At 41.3% G+C, this 15,829-nt stretch overlaps 1 protein-coding gene across 5 annotated transcripts in view; it reads right to left on the bottom strand.

Annotated features, from left to right (window-relative positions):
- COBLL1 (cordon-bleu WH2 repeat protein like 1) overlaps positions 1 to 7,250 on the bottom strand; it is an 82,434-nt gene extending 75,184 nt beyond the window's left edge. For 2 of the 5 annotated variants that reach the window (XM_068685610.1, XM_068685609.1), the window contains exon 1: positions 6,725 to 6,975. In XM_068685610.1, coding sequence (XP_068541711.1) covers positions 6,725 to 6,747 — 23 coding nt within the window. In that variant the 5' untranslated portion in view covers positions 6,748 to 6,975. Of the gene's footprint in view, positions 1 to 6,724; positions 6,978 to 7,120 lie in introns of those variants that run through there. The other 3 variants (XM_068685616.1, XM_068685612.1, XM_068685613.1) reach the window with 3 other exon arrangements.
- Positions 7,251 to 15,829: the final 8,579 nt, after the last annotated feature.

A 15,829-nucleotide genomic window follows, 5' to 3' on the forward strand; every position in this document is an offset into this window, starting at 1 on the left:
ACACTCGGGAAGCTGCATATCATCCTAGGACAGTGAAGAACAGCACGGTGCCATGCTTAGAGAGGTCTGCAGAAAGGACACCACAATGCCAGTAAGAACCCAGTGACATTGTACTTTGAAGTATAGGTATTTAACTTCAGAGCAAGACACAGTACTGCACATCATATAAAGGGTTTTGTACTGTACCTTAATACCTAAGGAATCTGCCAAACTGCTTACGCAGTTCGCAGTTAAAACTGAGTGGGGAAAAGACACGAAATTACATCATCCACCAATACAAAGACCCTATTTTTAATGGCTTTGTCAATAAACTGCTTGTGTTGAAGGGACAGCTGAAAGAGGTACTTCAGCCTCCCCATAGCAAAATGTGTAAAAGCTGCTATACTTGCACATACAGAGCCCTAGTCTTTGGAAGAAAATGTATCAGAAAGTCTGAAATGAAAGCCAGGTAACACATCAGAAGAAAGTCAATTTTCTGAACAGAATTTTTTTGTTTTAGTTTTAAAAATCCCATTTTTTCATTTGGGTCGGTTTCTTGTCAGAAACTGAAGTGAAAATAGACTTGATTCTAAAGACAAATACACAAGTTTATAATCCTGTTCTTTTGAGATAGAGTGGGTTTTGGAATTAAAACAGCATTACTTTATAAGAGAGATGCAGGGCAAGTAACAGAAACTGTATGATCACTGGTACTTGAGAAAAATTGTAGCTCACAATAGTTACCTACTTGGCATAGAGTAATTGATTACACTGTTCAGAAAGGAGGAGAGGTTCATTTTTTTATATATGGTATTTAAATAAGAGTAACATTTTCCAAGCCATACAGGTATATTTCTAGAACAGAAATGAACAATAAAAAACAAAATTTGCAGAAAGGATTTTTAAAGTACAGCTAAAAAAGTACGACTAGCAACCTATTTCTTCAATTGAAGCCTTTGTTGAATTAATGCTCCCAGCAACAAAACCAATGCTTTCTCACAGAAGAAAGCTCATGCCTAGCCAAAAATATTCATGTGCTCTATTTTCTTTAACTGAAAATAGCAATCCTGACAATCCTAGTCTTGCAGAACAGTCGACATACACACAAACTCCCCAGGGAGACATTTCACAGACAGATTAGGGATCCATCCTTCAACCACCCACATGTCTTTGATCATTTACAACCACCAAAAGATACACACAAATGTATGTGCCCCTTTTGAACTAGATAAACTCCAAGCAAATAAAAAACAAGTCCAGGATCTCCTAGTTCAGTAAATATTCCCATGGTATTGCAGAAAAAAAAAAGTTTCTAAAAAAAAAAAAAAAACATGAAAAAATGCGTATTTCTCTATTTGTCCATCAACATGCAGATTTTAAGTCAGAAGGCATCTATTTGAATCCTAGTTAGTAAAAAGTTTGCTTTGATACAAAGAGTTACATTTCTAATTGTGAGACCTTACTTTAGGAGAGAATTCAGGTGAAACCTCAAGTTTTTAATTGCCTGTTACAGCTCAAAACAGGGTTGTTGTTGTTGTTTTTTTTTTCCCCCTCTTGAGCTCCCCATTGTCGCATGCTGCACAGCCAGAGTTTCCTCTTCATTGTGCTAATGCTGGGCATGGCCACAGAACTCTACAGGAGTCTAGGAGCCAACATCTCGGCCTCCTGTCATCCTCTACTGCCTTGACGTCAACTTGTTGAATTTTAGAGCAGCATACAGTGACAGCAAATACTCACAGTAAAGAATAGCCCTTTCTCAAACAGCAGGCAGCTGAGTGAGCTTAAGTGAGAGCAGCAGGTCAGCCCCTGGGGAAGCTGGTGAGAGCCAGGTGAAAAGGAAGGGAAGTGCACTGTCAGATTTGTTTTAACTTGCAAGCAGTCATAAAAAAAAAAAAAAAGAAAAGAACACCCAGCATTCCTCATATTCAGTTATTTAACAGAGCAACTCATCATACCAACTTGTTAATTTCTTGAAAAAATATTTAGTTGAGCAGGTGCTAACATTGTTACACCTCTAATAGCAGTAGGGGTAATTTGGGATCCTCAGCTCCCCAGCAGCACAAAATTACAGCAGTGGCAGCCAGAAACAGCAGCAGCCAAGCTAGAGAAATTTGCACACTTAAAAACTTTCTTCCAAGCTACAGTCAAGGAAGCCAGAAGTAGTATTGGACTTCACGAAGGAAGGTCTACAAAGATGCTAGATTACAGCAGAAACCATTGGTTTCTAAACTAAAAATATTCCTACTGAGTTATTTTACCTATCAGATCATAGTAATCACGTGAAACTCTGTGGTTTCCTCTGGGATCTAAGCTTCTGGCCCCTACAATGGGCTCTTTTCTTCTTTCACCCAACACAGATACTACTACCCAACATAAATAGTGATCTTCAGGTTTACGTAAACACTGTAGTCTCTCTTAAAGTTAACAAAAACATCCAGTAACAATACAAAAAAAAAAAAAAGAACTAAGCGTAAGATGACACTGAAACCCACCTTCCAGTCCAAAGCACTTTTTTCTCACATGCTGTTTAAATCTCACTAATGACTAGCTCTCACTTTTCCTTTTCACAGGATACCATCACACTTGGACAAAGGTTTGAAATAACTGCTCATTTCTCTATTTGTGCATTACCCTCCCACGCATTTTTTCACTCTAGTATCCACATTCCTTAGCCCCCTAATGCTTCCTTGATCTCATTCCCACAGCAACACACTCCAACAGGGAATATTACCGCTGAGTACTCAGCTATGATTTCAGACTTGACAAGGTTTGAGTAACCAAACTGGCCATTAAATGCAACAACATTTGATTCATGGCACCACTATGTCATGTAACTATTTGATGCTGCCTTGATTAAGGCAGATTTGTTAAAAAGAACAACATAATCACCTCAAGAAGTATTACGTATATATTCAGAATTCAGATGGTAAACTACACCCTGGAATGAAGAACATTCAAGTGGCTCCTGATGGGGATCCACCCACAAAGTGGTTAACTCCCTGTTTCAAACACCCAGCAAGCAAGATCTCAAACTTCTTTCCATTTTGTTGTATCTCAATTAGTTCTTCACCAGGGTCAAGGAAGTGAGAAAAAAATCTTTATCTTGAACTCCTCAGTATAAGAGATAGAGCACACCTAAGATTGAACTGCCTTGCCTGTTAGACCCATGTCAGCCTAAATTCCGAGTCTCGATAGTACTACCATTTAGTACCACAAGCACAAAGGTCTTGCTTTTATCCATGAACATCTATATAAAGTACTATACAAGCAATAGCAACAGCTAATTCATTGAAAATGTAGTAGTTTCAGGCTGGACCTGAACTCCACCAAACTGTACAAGCTTCAGGCGCTCCACCACCACCCTCCAACCCATTGCTGTGGCTTGGCAACAGAATGCTTGAAGTTATTGCTGCACCTCCTGCCCCATTCATCCCACGCTCCACACCACAGAGGACCTTCATTTATGCCCCAACAAACCTATGGCCACGTTGTGAACTAGCTCAGCTGACAAAGAAGAGATGAGGAGAGCTCAAACCAGTATTTTAAGCTTGATGCCAGACATTTTTCAACACTGCACCACAGATGACATGCCTAGAGATCCGTAAACCAATTGAAATTATTTGCTAAAAGAACTCAACAGTTGTACTCAAGTAAAGGCACACAACAGAGTGCCTTTTTTTTTTTTCCTGAAAACATTCAGATCTCTCTCCTTCAAAGGCAGCCCTAACCACATAAAAAGATTTCTCTCCTGTTCTTATTAAAAACTTCAGTACCTTCATGGGGCTAAACAGCCAGGGAAAGGGAGCATGAAGACACGCCTGAGGAGAGTTTCTGGCAGTACCCTAAGCACAGCTCAACTTAGGCCTGCCCCTACCCCCTGCTACAGCCATCTCTGTCTTCAGCCCCTGGAGAGCAGCTGTAGCTCCTAAGCATGTTTTCTTTAGGCAATCAAAAAGAAAAAAAATAAAATGTTTTGTCACTTTCTTTAAGTAAATATATAGCTCTGAATACAAATGAGATCACATGAAGTTATCATAAATTGATTAGAGCTGAATTAAAAGGCACACCTAAATGGGCATTATAATATTTCAAAGGAAATAAATCTGTAGTTTATCAAGAAACAATTTTGCTCCAATAGTTTAACAGCATATTTGCTGGCACCACTTCACAGTAAAAGTCTGCATCAACTAGCGAAATCTACTTGTCAGTGTAAAAATTGATTTTCACCAGGGGTACAGCTAGCTTGCAACAGCAGGAAAAAATGGGGTCAAGATGCTGGATACCACCCAGGTTTTGTTTTGTTTTGTTAAAAAAAAAAAAGTATTTAAAAAAACACACATCTTCCTATCATCCTGTAACACAGTCAATACACAAAACCGATTCACCTCTGTACTGAACAGGAGCACACTGTGTCAGCTGGCCTGGCAGGAACATACTTCCAGGAGTGCTCCTCAGACTTGAGTCAAGATGGATGAGCTATAAAATTATTAAGGGTAGGTCCAGCCAAGTTTCGTCTCCTACCAGAGGAAACTATGTGGCACGTCCAGCCAGTTACTGGGCATGCCTTCTATTCACCATATTCAAAAAAAAAAAAAATCCAGCTGAGTATTTAAAACAAAACAGACCTTTATGAATTTACCTTGGTTGTACTTTGAGAATAACATAGTCGTGTACCCCTGCATCTTTTTCTCCCAATCCACAAACTTTTTTTAAAGAACACTTTTTCAACAGGAAAGTATAATCGTGTATACAAAAAAAAAAAAAAAAAAAAAGTCCTCCAGGATATAGTTATGAGATACTTTCCAAATCTTGTCCCAGTAGAACAAGATAAAAAAATTCCATAGAGAAGAGCCATGACGTATCACAGAGGATTAAGCTATACAGAAGTTCCAAGGCTAAATAAACACTGACACTTGAAAATCCACAAAAAAAAACTTTAACACATCTACCCTTCTTGGCAGTTAGCATAATTCGAGTTCTTAAACTGTGAAGAATTATCCATAATTACACCACGTAACTTTAAACAGTGATTTAAGAACATGCTGCTAAACAGTTTTCAGCTGTGTTTCAACATTTCCCACCTGGCCAGGCAGATTAGAAGATACAATGCAAACCAAAGAACATTACTATTTCTAACACAATTTGTCCCATAATCTCATTTGGTGAAGAGAACCACAGCACTGCTAACCATTCAAAAAAGAATCTGTGGATCCTACTCAGTAAAGTGGGAGGGAGTTGCTGGGTTTGCTGGTATATCCAGTTTTTTTTTTTCCTCAAATCTAGTATGAACAAATCACCTTCAGGACATATTTCAGACTGCCAATAAGAAACTCTTGTAACAAGAGAGGAAGAGTAAGCTGATTTTTCAAAGAACTAAATTATATGGGAACAGCTGATAAAAGGCCTGAAAATATATCTGCAGGGCTAATGAAAATAAGCCTTGTTGCTAGCTACGTGTTTTTTCAGAAATGAGATGTGAACGCTGACAGATGCTTGAAGTCACATTAAGGGAACACGCTACTCCTCCTACCTTAAAGGAGCCAGGCTGCAGACAAAATTGCGTACAATCGACAGCTTTATGGCAGGCTGCAGGCCTGGGGAAGCTGTTAGCACACTCAACCCAACGTTGCAGTTGTGCCTTTTTGCTCGTTTTCACACTCCTGCCTGCAAGCACAACTGAGGGCTTTCCAGACATACCACTGCAGCCGCTTCCTAACCTGCAATCATGCTCCATTATCATACGCTTGGTCCTTTCGGCTGAGCATACATACCCTACGTTGCAGAAATGTACTAATTATCTATACTGTAATTGTACCTTCTACAGTGGCTAACAAGATAAACTTCACTTCTCTGTGGCTGTGCATAAGCGTGGAGCCGCCACAAGGCCCTAGGCAAACAAGTGCCCCTTCTCTACCAGTCCTCGTATTCGCTTCATCCATCGCTTCAAACTGATCTGATTACTGCGGCTGCTACAGCAGATCACCAACTCCACCTGCTTACCACGTATTCACTTGGTCAGAAATGCAATTACTCAGCTTTTGCAGATAATACACAAGCTTCGGGAACATCCTGGTGTTAAAATACACACTCACCAATTATTTTGTCCCCGCTATTTAAAGGTCGGGCTAGAACCTGTGTTGAGCACACAGCTGCGGAGGGCACCCACCACCCGCAGGCACACCGCGGTGCCTGCGGCAGCCCCCACTGCCTGCAGCCGGGACCCCGAGTCACGTCCTAAAAGTTACATCTCCTGACGGGCTACGGGCGGCTCGCCGCCCCTCGGGCAGGAGTAGCGCTGAGGCGCAGACACGCCGAGCTTCACCTGCCCGCTCACCTCAGCCGGCTCCCGAGGCGCCCCCAAAACACCGCTCCCAAAACTCGAAGCCAGCCCGCGGGCGCCGTCCGGGAGGGGAACGCGCCGAGCCCCGCCGTGAAGCGCCGCCGGCCGGCACCTCGCCTCACCTCACCTCACCGAGGGGCGAGCGCTGGCCCCGCCGGGAGCCCGCTTTCGGTGGCGGCGAGCGGTCGGGTGCCGTCGAGGAAGGCAGGGCCGCGCTCTCCGCCCTCCCCTTCCCGCCGCGCCGGCGGCCGTTTAACGGTCGCTGGGCGGCCACGAGCACGGCGCTGCCGACGCCCGGTCCGGGGGCAGAACCCGCGACCCCCCCGTCCCGTCCCGTCCCGTCCCGTCCTCTCCTTCCGCGGGGCGCCCGCAGCCGGCTCCGGCCCCGGCGGGAGCGGCGCTTACCCTGAGGGCGGCGGGGCGGCCATGCCTGCGGCGGGGTGAGCGGCCGCCGGGCCCCGCCTCACCTGCTCGGGGAGGGCCGGGGAAGGCGGCCCCGCTCTGCCGCCCGCGGCGCCGCCTCGCCCCCGAGCCCAGGCATTCCCCGGCTGCTTCCACAGCGCGCCCGTGGGGCGGCGGCGGCCACGCACACGCGGCTCCGGCTCCGCCGGGGCGGCCGCTCGCTGAACCACACCTTGGGCGGAGAACGGGGCGGGAGGGGGGGGGTGTAATAAAACCTTTAAAAAAAAACTTCTCGGTGAGCAACTTGAAACGCGGAACCTTTCCCGCTCCGGCAGCCGGCGGGGAAACAGAGACTCCCTGTTCCCGGCCCGGCTCCTCCCTCCGCCCGCCCGCACCCACCCGGCCCCGGCGGGCTGACAGCGGCCGCTGTCCCGGGCTGGAATTTTCCTCTCCCGGGCCCGGCCCTCGGGCTCGTCCCGCGGAGGTTTCCCTGCGGCTGCCCCCGCTCCCCCCGCCGCGCTCTGGCGCTGCCAGGCTGGGGCAGGAGCACGGCGCCGCCTGCCCCCGCCGCGGCCAACAGCTGGCGCTGGGAGCGCTGTGTGCCGGAGCGGCAGCTCGCCCCGCGCAGAGCCGGCTTTCCTGCGGGACGGCTCCGCTGCGGCCGGGCAGTGAGCGCGGGGCAGGACGTGCTGCTCCGCCGGGTCACCTCCCCGCCGTGCCGCTGTCACACCGTGTGGCCGGGGGATGCACAGCAAAACGCAGCTCCGCAATCGGGAAGTGTTTTGGCCATCGCTTAGCACAACAACAAAGCAATCTTTTTTTTTTTAATTATTTTTTTTTCTTTCCCGTGAGGAAAAACCAGAACGTGGCATTGAAGTATAATTTCCCTTTTTCTCACTAGTTCTAGGAAAAGTATTATAACTGGCCATTCTATGCTAATACACGAGCTATCTAGCATATAGCTCATCTAGTAGATACACTGTATCTAGTATACTATGTTGTACTTTAATAATGTTTTGCTTCTCGCCGTGTGCCGTTCTCACTTGTACCGTGCTTCTTCAATAAAGCTTTTATTCTGCTTGTTTTCTGCTTCTTCAATAAAGATTAAATGACCTGAAACTGCCTGTTTTGACAGATTATCGAGATTGTTCGCAGCCTGAATAACCACATGCCATTATCAGGCACGCCCCATTAATCTGGGTAAATTTCAAAACCCAAAAAAGCCCCGATGAGTCAGGTGGACTTTCCATGGCTCAATTTTCAAAGAGTTCAACAAACTGATCAGGCAGAAGAATCTCAAGAGCAATCCCAGGGAAGACCTTAATGTAAGTCTGTGATCTTTTTTCTCCTCTGACCGTCCATCCTTTCTTTTCTGATGCTCCTCAAATTGTTTGGGCACTGTCTAGGTTAGCATGAAGGCTGAGAAGTATTTCCTTTGTCTGTTCCTGCAGCAAGGGCAGGGTAACTGTATTCAGAGCATAGCCTTCCTGTAAGTATAAAAGAACTTCGCGTTTCTAACCCGCTACTTTTCAGGCAAAATAATTAGGTGACTCCATCTTCTAAATGCTAACCAAGCTGCCATGCTGCAAAGGTGAGATGATTCAACGCTGCAGCGCTGTTTGAACTGAAGACCATCACAGCTGATCATACTTTAGTTAAAAATGATCACATAGATTTGTGTGATGTTGTTCTAATACACTTTGCTGGATGGGTAAGAAACTGTTGTAACATTCTCTTTAAAATCTCATTTGAAAACCACTATATGCTATAGTCTAATTCTTTGGGCGAGCACTAATCCAGAATGAAGATTGCAAACTATTGAGTAGCTCACGTGGGCTAACAGCAGAAACTCAGCAATGCCAGGAAGGAACATGATAATCAACACAAGGGAAAATATCTAAAGAGAGAGACAGACAGACAGACAGCAATGGCAATTTCCAATGGAGGAATGAATTATCTAAAAAAGCAGTTCAGTCAGTGATGCTAATCTCACTTAAGAAGGGAGAGGTTATGCTTATCTTTTTATTCTACCACTTTTCTTAATCAAACCTCAGTTATCAACTGAGCACGCGTGAAATGCTGATCACTAGAAACACTGCAGGCTCTAAACTTGAGTGCCTGAAGGCCATGTTCTGCAGTGACAATTTTATGATGACTAAACTTTAAATAGTTGGTTTTCTGAGATACTGGAGATACCATATTTCCTAGGGATCTGAGATTTTAAAAACAAAATCTGCACTCCAATGGCACTTCTGTTCTGTGTTTGTGTTTCAAAAGTCATTGATAGAGTCAAACTATTTTTATTTTCCTGTTTTTGTAAAGTTTACAGCTTTGTCCTGAACTTGAAACATGGCTCATATAAAGCAAATGTAACTCTCATACACTATAAACAGAAGACTAAAACAGGGAGCTATATAATGGAGCTATTAATACGCTCTACATGTCCTCTGTTGAATAACTTAGAGGGAAAAAAAAATAAAGAGCATTTGAAGAAAAAATCTGTAGCTTTTTCAAGCTAATCTGAGGAGATAACATTGTAGAAGTTAACAAAGAAGCAGGTTATTAATTGTACAGTTGCTATAATGTCATCCTTTGTTTATGGATTGAGGTAAAACAATCATTTAGCTAGAAGCATTAATCCACGTGACAAGTTGCCACCTACTGTACGCAGTAAATGTACTTGGTGCCATTGTATACTTGAGCATAAATGTTTGCAGATTAATACCCATTTCTGATTACTGTTAGCATAACCTTCAGCTAGAGAGAACTGTTAATTCCAATGGCTATTTGAAGGAGAACCTCTGCCTTAGGTAAGGATGTGAGTTCCAGGCAGCTTACTAAGTACATGTTTTTCATACAAGTTAAATTACTAAAAACAAAGTCCTGTCTGTTCTGAAAAAGCAGTAATATCCCATGGCATTTTTTGTAACAGGCAGTGGTTGTCCTAGATGTCTCCGGGAAAATCTCCATGCCTCCACCCACACAGCAGGATAGTACTGGTGGTTGCTCTCCTCTGTTCAAGAGGTTGCCAGAAATGTGGAGTGCAAACATTTTGGGATGAAAGGTGCAACAGAAATGTAATAGACCATGTAATTTCTCAAACAGGTATGCCCTTTATTGCGTGTAGTGAAAGGTATTAGAGGCATTAAATAGACCACAGGAGTCCTACAAAATTTTCTCTGTTGTAAAGCTCTGCTTACAAGGTTTTTCTGATTCAATTTATTCACATATATCAGAATATTAGTGGCATTTTGTGGTTTAAGGATAAAACCTGAATGCCTGCTTGTTGTAGTTGCGTATATAGAAAATCATGCTGTATCACAGTCATTTTGCATAATATTGTGCAACAAAGGTGTGGAATAGAATATGGAATTGAAGGGTGTTTTCCTTGTTAAACTAATTTTATGATGCATCATTAAAATAAGTTAGAGGGCTGAGCTGTTTTATTCTGCTGCTAACCAGATATGATAAAAATCTTTTTTTTTTTTCTTCCATTACAGCATAGTGATAAAGCAAGGAATTGTTATATGACTTGCTTTTGTTAAAATGAAACGGAATCTGTTTTTTTTTTTTCCTACAGAGCAGGCAATCAGCTAGCATCGCATCCTGTTGAACAGTTGCCTTTTCTGTGTTTGCATTCCAGCATGTGGGCGCGGTTTGGGGAAGCATGCACACACATGCATACAGACACTGAAAGTATTGCTGTAGGCACAGGGACAGGTTTTTGTGCCCATCAAAACTGTGTGCTTAATTAAGGAACACTACACACATCTAACCTATAAATATACAAGAGTATAGTAAGCATTTTGGTAATATCTTTTTTCTAAGGAGCTCTGAAAGCATTTCTAAATATTATGCTACCCCCATAAAGAAGTTAAAACCATTATATCTAATTCTTATATTAAGCAACCTTGGTGCCCAGAGATTAAACAATTTGCTAAAATTCAGCTAGTTGGCAGAACCACTGTGAATAACATGATTTTGTATCACTACTAGTTGTATTCTCTACTTTCAATAGCAGATAACCTTAAAAAAATGGATGATAATAATCAAAGGCAGCTGCCTGGGTAGATCTTAAGTTTGTAAGTACATAGAAAATTAGAGAACTGATTTTAAAATGAGTAGCCTTCAAATTTTGCATCAGAGATTTACCAAGTAGTTCACTGATATGTGGATTTCATAAACATGTAAACATAAAGGCATCCTATGCCTCTATTGATGGATTGATATCCAGTTTATGGTATGGCTACTAATATTTTTAAAGTGCATAGAATATATAAAAGAATGATTTATTTCCACCTAAACAATAAAAAAAAGTTTTAAATATTTCAAGTTAGAACCGTCCTATCTACATGACCAAAGGTAACGTCAAAATTATCCCATGGCTGGGTTTGTATGGGTTCGCTGCTTTCCAGTGGAGCCCAATTACAGTAACTGAAGCGTGACAGACTCTACTAACCTCAACAAGATTACACAAGAAGTATAATTTAGTCTTCATGTTTAATATTATATTTTAGTAATTTATATTTGTCATGTCTATGCTGGCCATCTACACGTAGACAGATTTCACCCTGAGAAGGAAACAAATCACTGTATTCTACATTGTAAGCAACGCATTGTCTGTTTAACACTTTGGCCTGATAGATGAACTTGTCAAAAACTAAGACTGCAAAAAGGTACCCCATATACTCTCAAGTATGGGTCTAAGTCATTTTTGCTTTTTTATGGAGAGTTTTCACAATATTTGTCTCTATATATAACTGTAAATGCAGATCCAAGAAAATTTCTTCTTTTATTAATACATTCCAAAATATATTTTGCTCCTAAGTCTTCATTACAGGTATTTACTTTCTTAGAGATGCATTGTCCTTTTGGCGCATATTTATGGTTAACATGATTCCATGATGCATTCCCATTGCTACCATTATGGTTTTACTCTGCAAGTGTTTTATTTTTGCTTTTGGATCAAGGTGAGTATTTTACCATATTACATGTTGTGATTTATAAGTTATTTTGTTGACCAGTATTTCTGAAAATAACTTATTGAGGTGGAGAAAATTTACACCTGAGTAATATCAGAAAGCTTCAGATAATGTGAAGTATTGAATGATGTAAGTATCACACATGCACTGTCGTATCCTGTTGCAATGTTAATTATTTTTTAAAACAGCTTTGTTTAATATTTTCAAATCACATTAACCAAAAAAGTTGCAATTCACAGATGAGAGTGAATTTAAATGTTAAGCTTACCTAGAGTTTAGAAGAAACTACAAGTTCTCTGAATTGGCTTCATACAATAAAATTACAAATTATGGATGTTCATGAGACTTCCAAAGAGTGGTCAGGTATTGGAAAGGGTTGCCTAGGGAGGTGGTTGAGGCACATCCCTGGGGGGATGTTTAAGGAAAGGCTGGATGTGATATGTAGGGATATGGTTTAGTGGGTGACATTTATAGTAGGGTGATGGTTGGACCAGATGATCTTGAAGGTCTCTTCCAACCTTAATGATCCTATGATTCCTATGATATATAACTACGAAAGGATGCCATGCAAAAATCCTCAACATTGAAGTCTGTAGAGTCTAAACACTAAGACATATTTACAAAGAAAAACACCTTTGGAAAAAAATACATTCATAATATTTGTTCAAGTAATTAGTAATGCATTAGCTTAAGTCTTATTATATCATAAAATAAAACTACAAGAAACAATCTTTTCCTATGAGAAAAATACACTCAGATTCAAAAAAGATTTGGGAATTTCTTCAACGGAGATTCAGAAAAGACATATGGCATAAATAAGCTGTAAGTAGAGGAGTTATCTTAGGTCCTGAAAGCAAGATACGTTAGCACAGGAGTAGTAGCATGCTGCACAAACTTGTAACCCTCAGCGTTCTAGCCAGCTCCCTCAGAACCAACCTGGTAACTCTACAGGTCTCATGCTTTCTGTCCATCCTCCAACGTATTGCATACATTTTGGCAGAATCCAGTGCCTACGTTTAGACACCTTTCAAGCATGCAGAGGGAGTTAAATACACAGCTCTCTAGTCATAGTTATGAAATGTATGCTATGACTAGACAAATTAATAAATCAGGAGGCGAGAGGGGAGAGGCCCTCCTCCCCTGAAATGCTAATAGCAGAAGTCTCTCTGCTCTGTGTACAGCGGGACTCGCTGCCGGCACGGACCCCACAGCAGGGCTCCAAAGGACAATCCCTACCATCTCTGTTTTAAATACATGATGGTACTGAGATGTTCAGCACAAAGCCAAGACAACTTCAGTGGAACATTGAATTCAGTTTCCATTGAATTCTAGGGACCTGGAAAACTGGAAAACTCTTATTTGTCAAAAAAAAAAAAAAAATGCTCATCCCTCCTTCAGATGGTTGCAGTTTCGAGAACACCATGCTGCATTAAGTTCTACTGAAGTCATGCTGTAGGCACATACACCGATTTTGATCTAACCATTATTAGTGTTCTAAACTTTCAGAAAGCTATTTGTTTGTTTTTCCAGTAAATGTTTGAATAAAAGTCAAGAGCAAAAACTTACACAAAGGTTTTAGTTAGAGTACCTGGCAGAGTTTACCAAGTGTGAAAATTCCCATAGCCCTTTCAAAGACATTTTGCAGGCATATCACTTATCACTATGATTATAAGAAGCAAGAATGAACACGGAAAGGAACTCAAGGCAGAGTACTGCTAAATTTGGCTTAATGTTTAGCATTTACCTCATAAGAGGGAGCTGAAACATTGTCTGCAGAAATTCTTTGAGGTTTTCAGCTGAAAATTATTACTGATCCAAGACCAAGAATTTGCATAAATAATTTCAAGTTATTTCAGCTTCCAAGCTATTTTGACTCTTTCTTTTCTGCTGCTTGCCAGTGTCTTCTTACAGAAGTACCTTATTAGTGAGCATCCATGTATAGTCAGTGCAGCTTGAGCAGGCATGTTGAGGACAGTTTGAAACCAGCAGCTGTGTGAAGCTCAGCAGGGGCTAAGAACTCATTTTCGGACCCAGGTTTCCTGGAGAATACTGAAGCAAAATCCTGTATCTCTTTGGCTACCTTAGCAGTAGTGCACAGGACAGGGGAGTTCAAGGGTAGCTCAAGTATATTATCTAGTATGTATGCCAAATAAACACCATAAAGATGGTAATTAAACAGCCAAGTACTCTCACATAAAAACAGTAAGTCCGTGGTGATGTGCACTGAGCTATCTAACTTTTGTGTATGCTGCATAAAAATATAACTTGAATGCATACATATTTGCTGTTGGTTCATTAAAGTGCAGCACTTGATAAAATTTAGCATTTCGAAATGCTTCTAATGTGAGCAGTCAAGTTGTAGTTAAGTTTAATCCATATAAGAAATGTATGGAGAATTTACTAGCACTAGTTTTCCTTTTTTTTTTTTTTTTTTGTTACATCCATACACCATGGAAATCCAAGTCACCATTAATTCATTCTTCTCTCCTTCCAAATTGCTATCATGTAGTTACTGCTTTCTACCCACTCAATATGGCACAGCCTGGAAAGTTCTGTTCACACCTTGAAACAGTCAAGAGTTAAAAAAGACTAAACAATGTTTGGTTTTGTTCTGCATACTGTGGCATAAAAACAAATCTAAAAAGGCACAGAATTCTGACATGCTAATTGCTATGTTCACCTGTAGCAGTTTATATTGCCTTTTACTGTACATTAACATCTATTAAGTCATCCTAGTTAAGTACTGTGTACTCATCAGAGATAAACATTACAAGAAATTGTCCAGATATTTTCATTAAAAATAAAGTAAAATTTTGAAAAGGGAACAAGCTAGGCTAGAACTTGGAATGCTACACACAGAACCAACAAACAGAAATGCCCTTAGCTCAGCTGATTTGACTTGGGCATTAGACCAGATTTAGAAGGCTGTGCAATGTTTTTTGCATAGCAGTACAATTGCACAATTAAAAGATCTGAAGATTCAGCTTTTAAATAGCTCATTAAAGGTAGAATTATTTTTAACCCTTTCCTTTAGAATAAACAAACAAACAAAAAACAGAACAAAGATTTTGAATGCATCAGTCAGCCCCAGTCCATGACAAATGGGCAGCTCCCACGTGTCACTTGTTTCTGTCAGGAGATGTGAAATTCCCATCGTCACTGTATACCGAAGCCTCAGGCCACTCAGTTGCTATAATAGTATAATAGCTATTTCTGACTTTGTGGAATAGGGCCAATGTTTTTCCCAGGAAAGAGGGATAGAAACTGAAAAGAGTACCATTTTTATCTTCCCTATCTCTTCCTGGAGAAGACTGGACAAGTTGATGGAGTAGAAATCCATTAAGAGTTATTAAACACAAAGCTCCCTCCCTGGCTTAGGAAGTTCCTGAACTACAGATCGCTCTATGATAGGAGTTAAATATGCTTTCCTTCATTTACAGTATTTCCTCAACATCCATTTTTGGACATTGCTTGAGACAGGATACCAGGCTAGATAAGACCTTTGGTCTGACAGAGCAAGACCACTCTTAGATTCTGAGGTTCTTTATTTATATTTGGATGTCTGACTTTAAAAGAGAAAGGACTCATTTTTAATAAAAGTAAAGGCGTATTATACATGTCTGTGGTTTCTTTGAACCTGCTATAATTATTATTTCAAGATTTTGCCTTCAGTCTTATTTTTTCATTGTAACGCACCACACCTTTCATGCATCAGGCATTCAATGAGCTGGCAAAGGCAGTTCGGTGGTGTTACAAGGCAAATTACAGCTCTGCTGAATGGCTTGCTTGAGTATTGACTTTAGAAACTCAATGTAAAGTGGCCATGCCAAACGGCTTTATTAACAGCTCTAAAGCTGTTGATGGTGTGTGAAACTGTTGGCATAGGTAAAAGGAGGTGTTTTCTCTCTCCCTAGCAGGAATAGTAAATGCTTACTCACCTGGCTGGACCTTAAAATCCAGGCCATTACAGTCAGGTACAAGTTCTTTGGCTTCCTTCCAGGCTAAGATTCACAAAGATACACACGCATGCACTAATTAAAAGCATCAGAGTCTATTTAGGCCAAGCAGTTAAAGAGAAATATTGAAACAGCATGGAGCTGCCCAGATGCGGAAATTGGAAAATACA

Source organism: Anas acuta, chromosome 6, assembly GCF_963932015.1.
Source record: "Anas acuta chromosome 6, bAnaAcu1.1, whole genome shotgun sequence".
Lineage (NCBI taxonomy): Eukaryota > Metazoa > Chordata > Aves > Anseriformes > Anatidae > Anas > Anas acuta.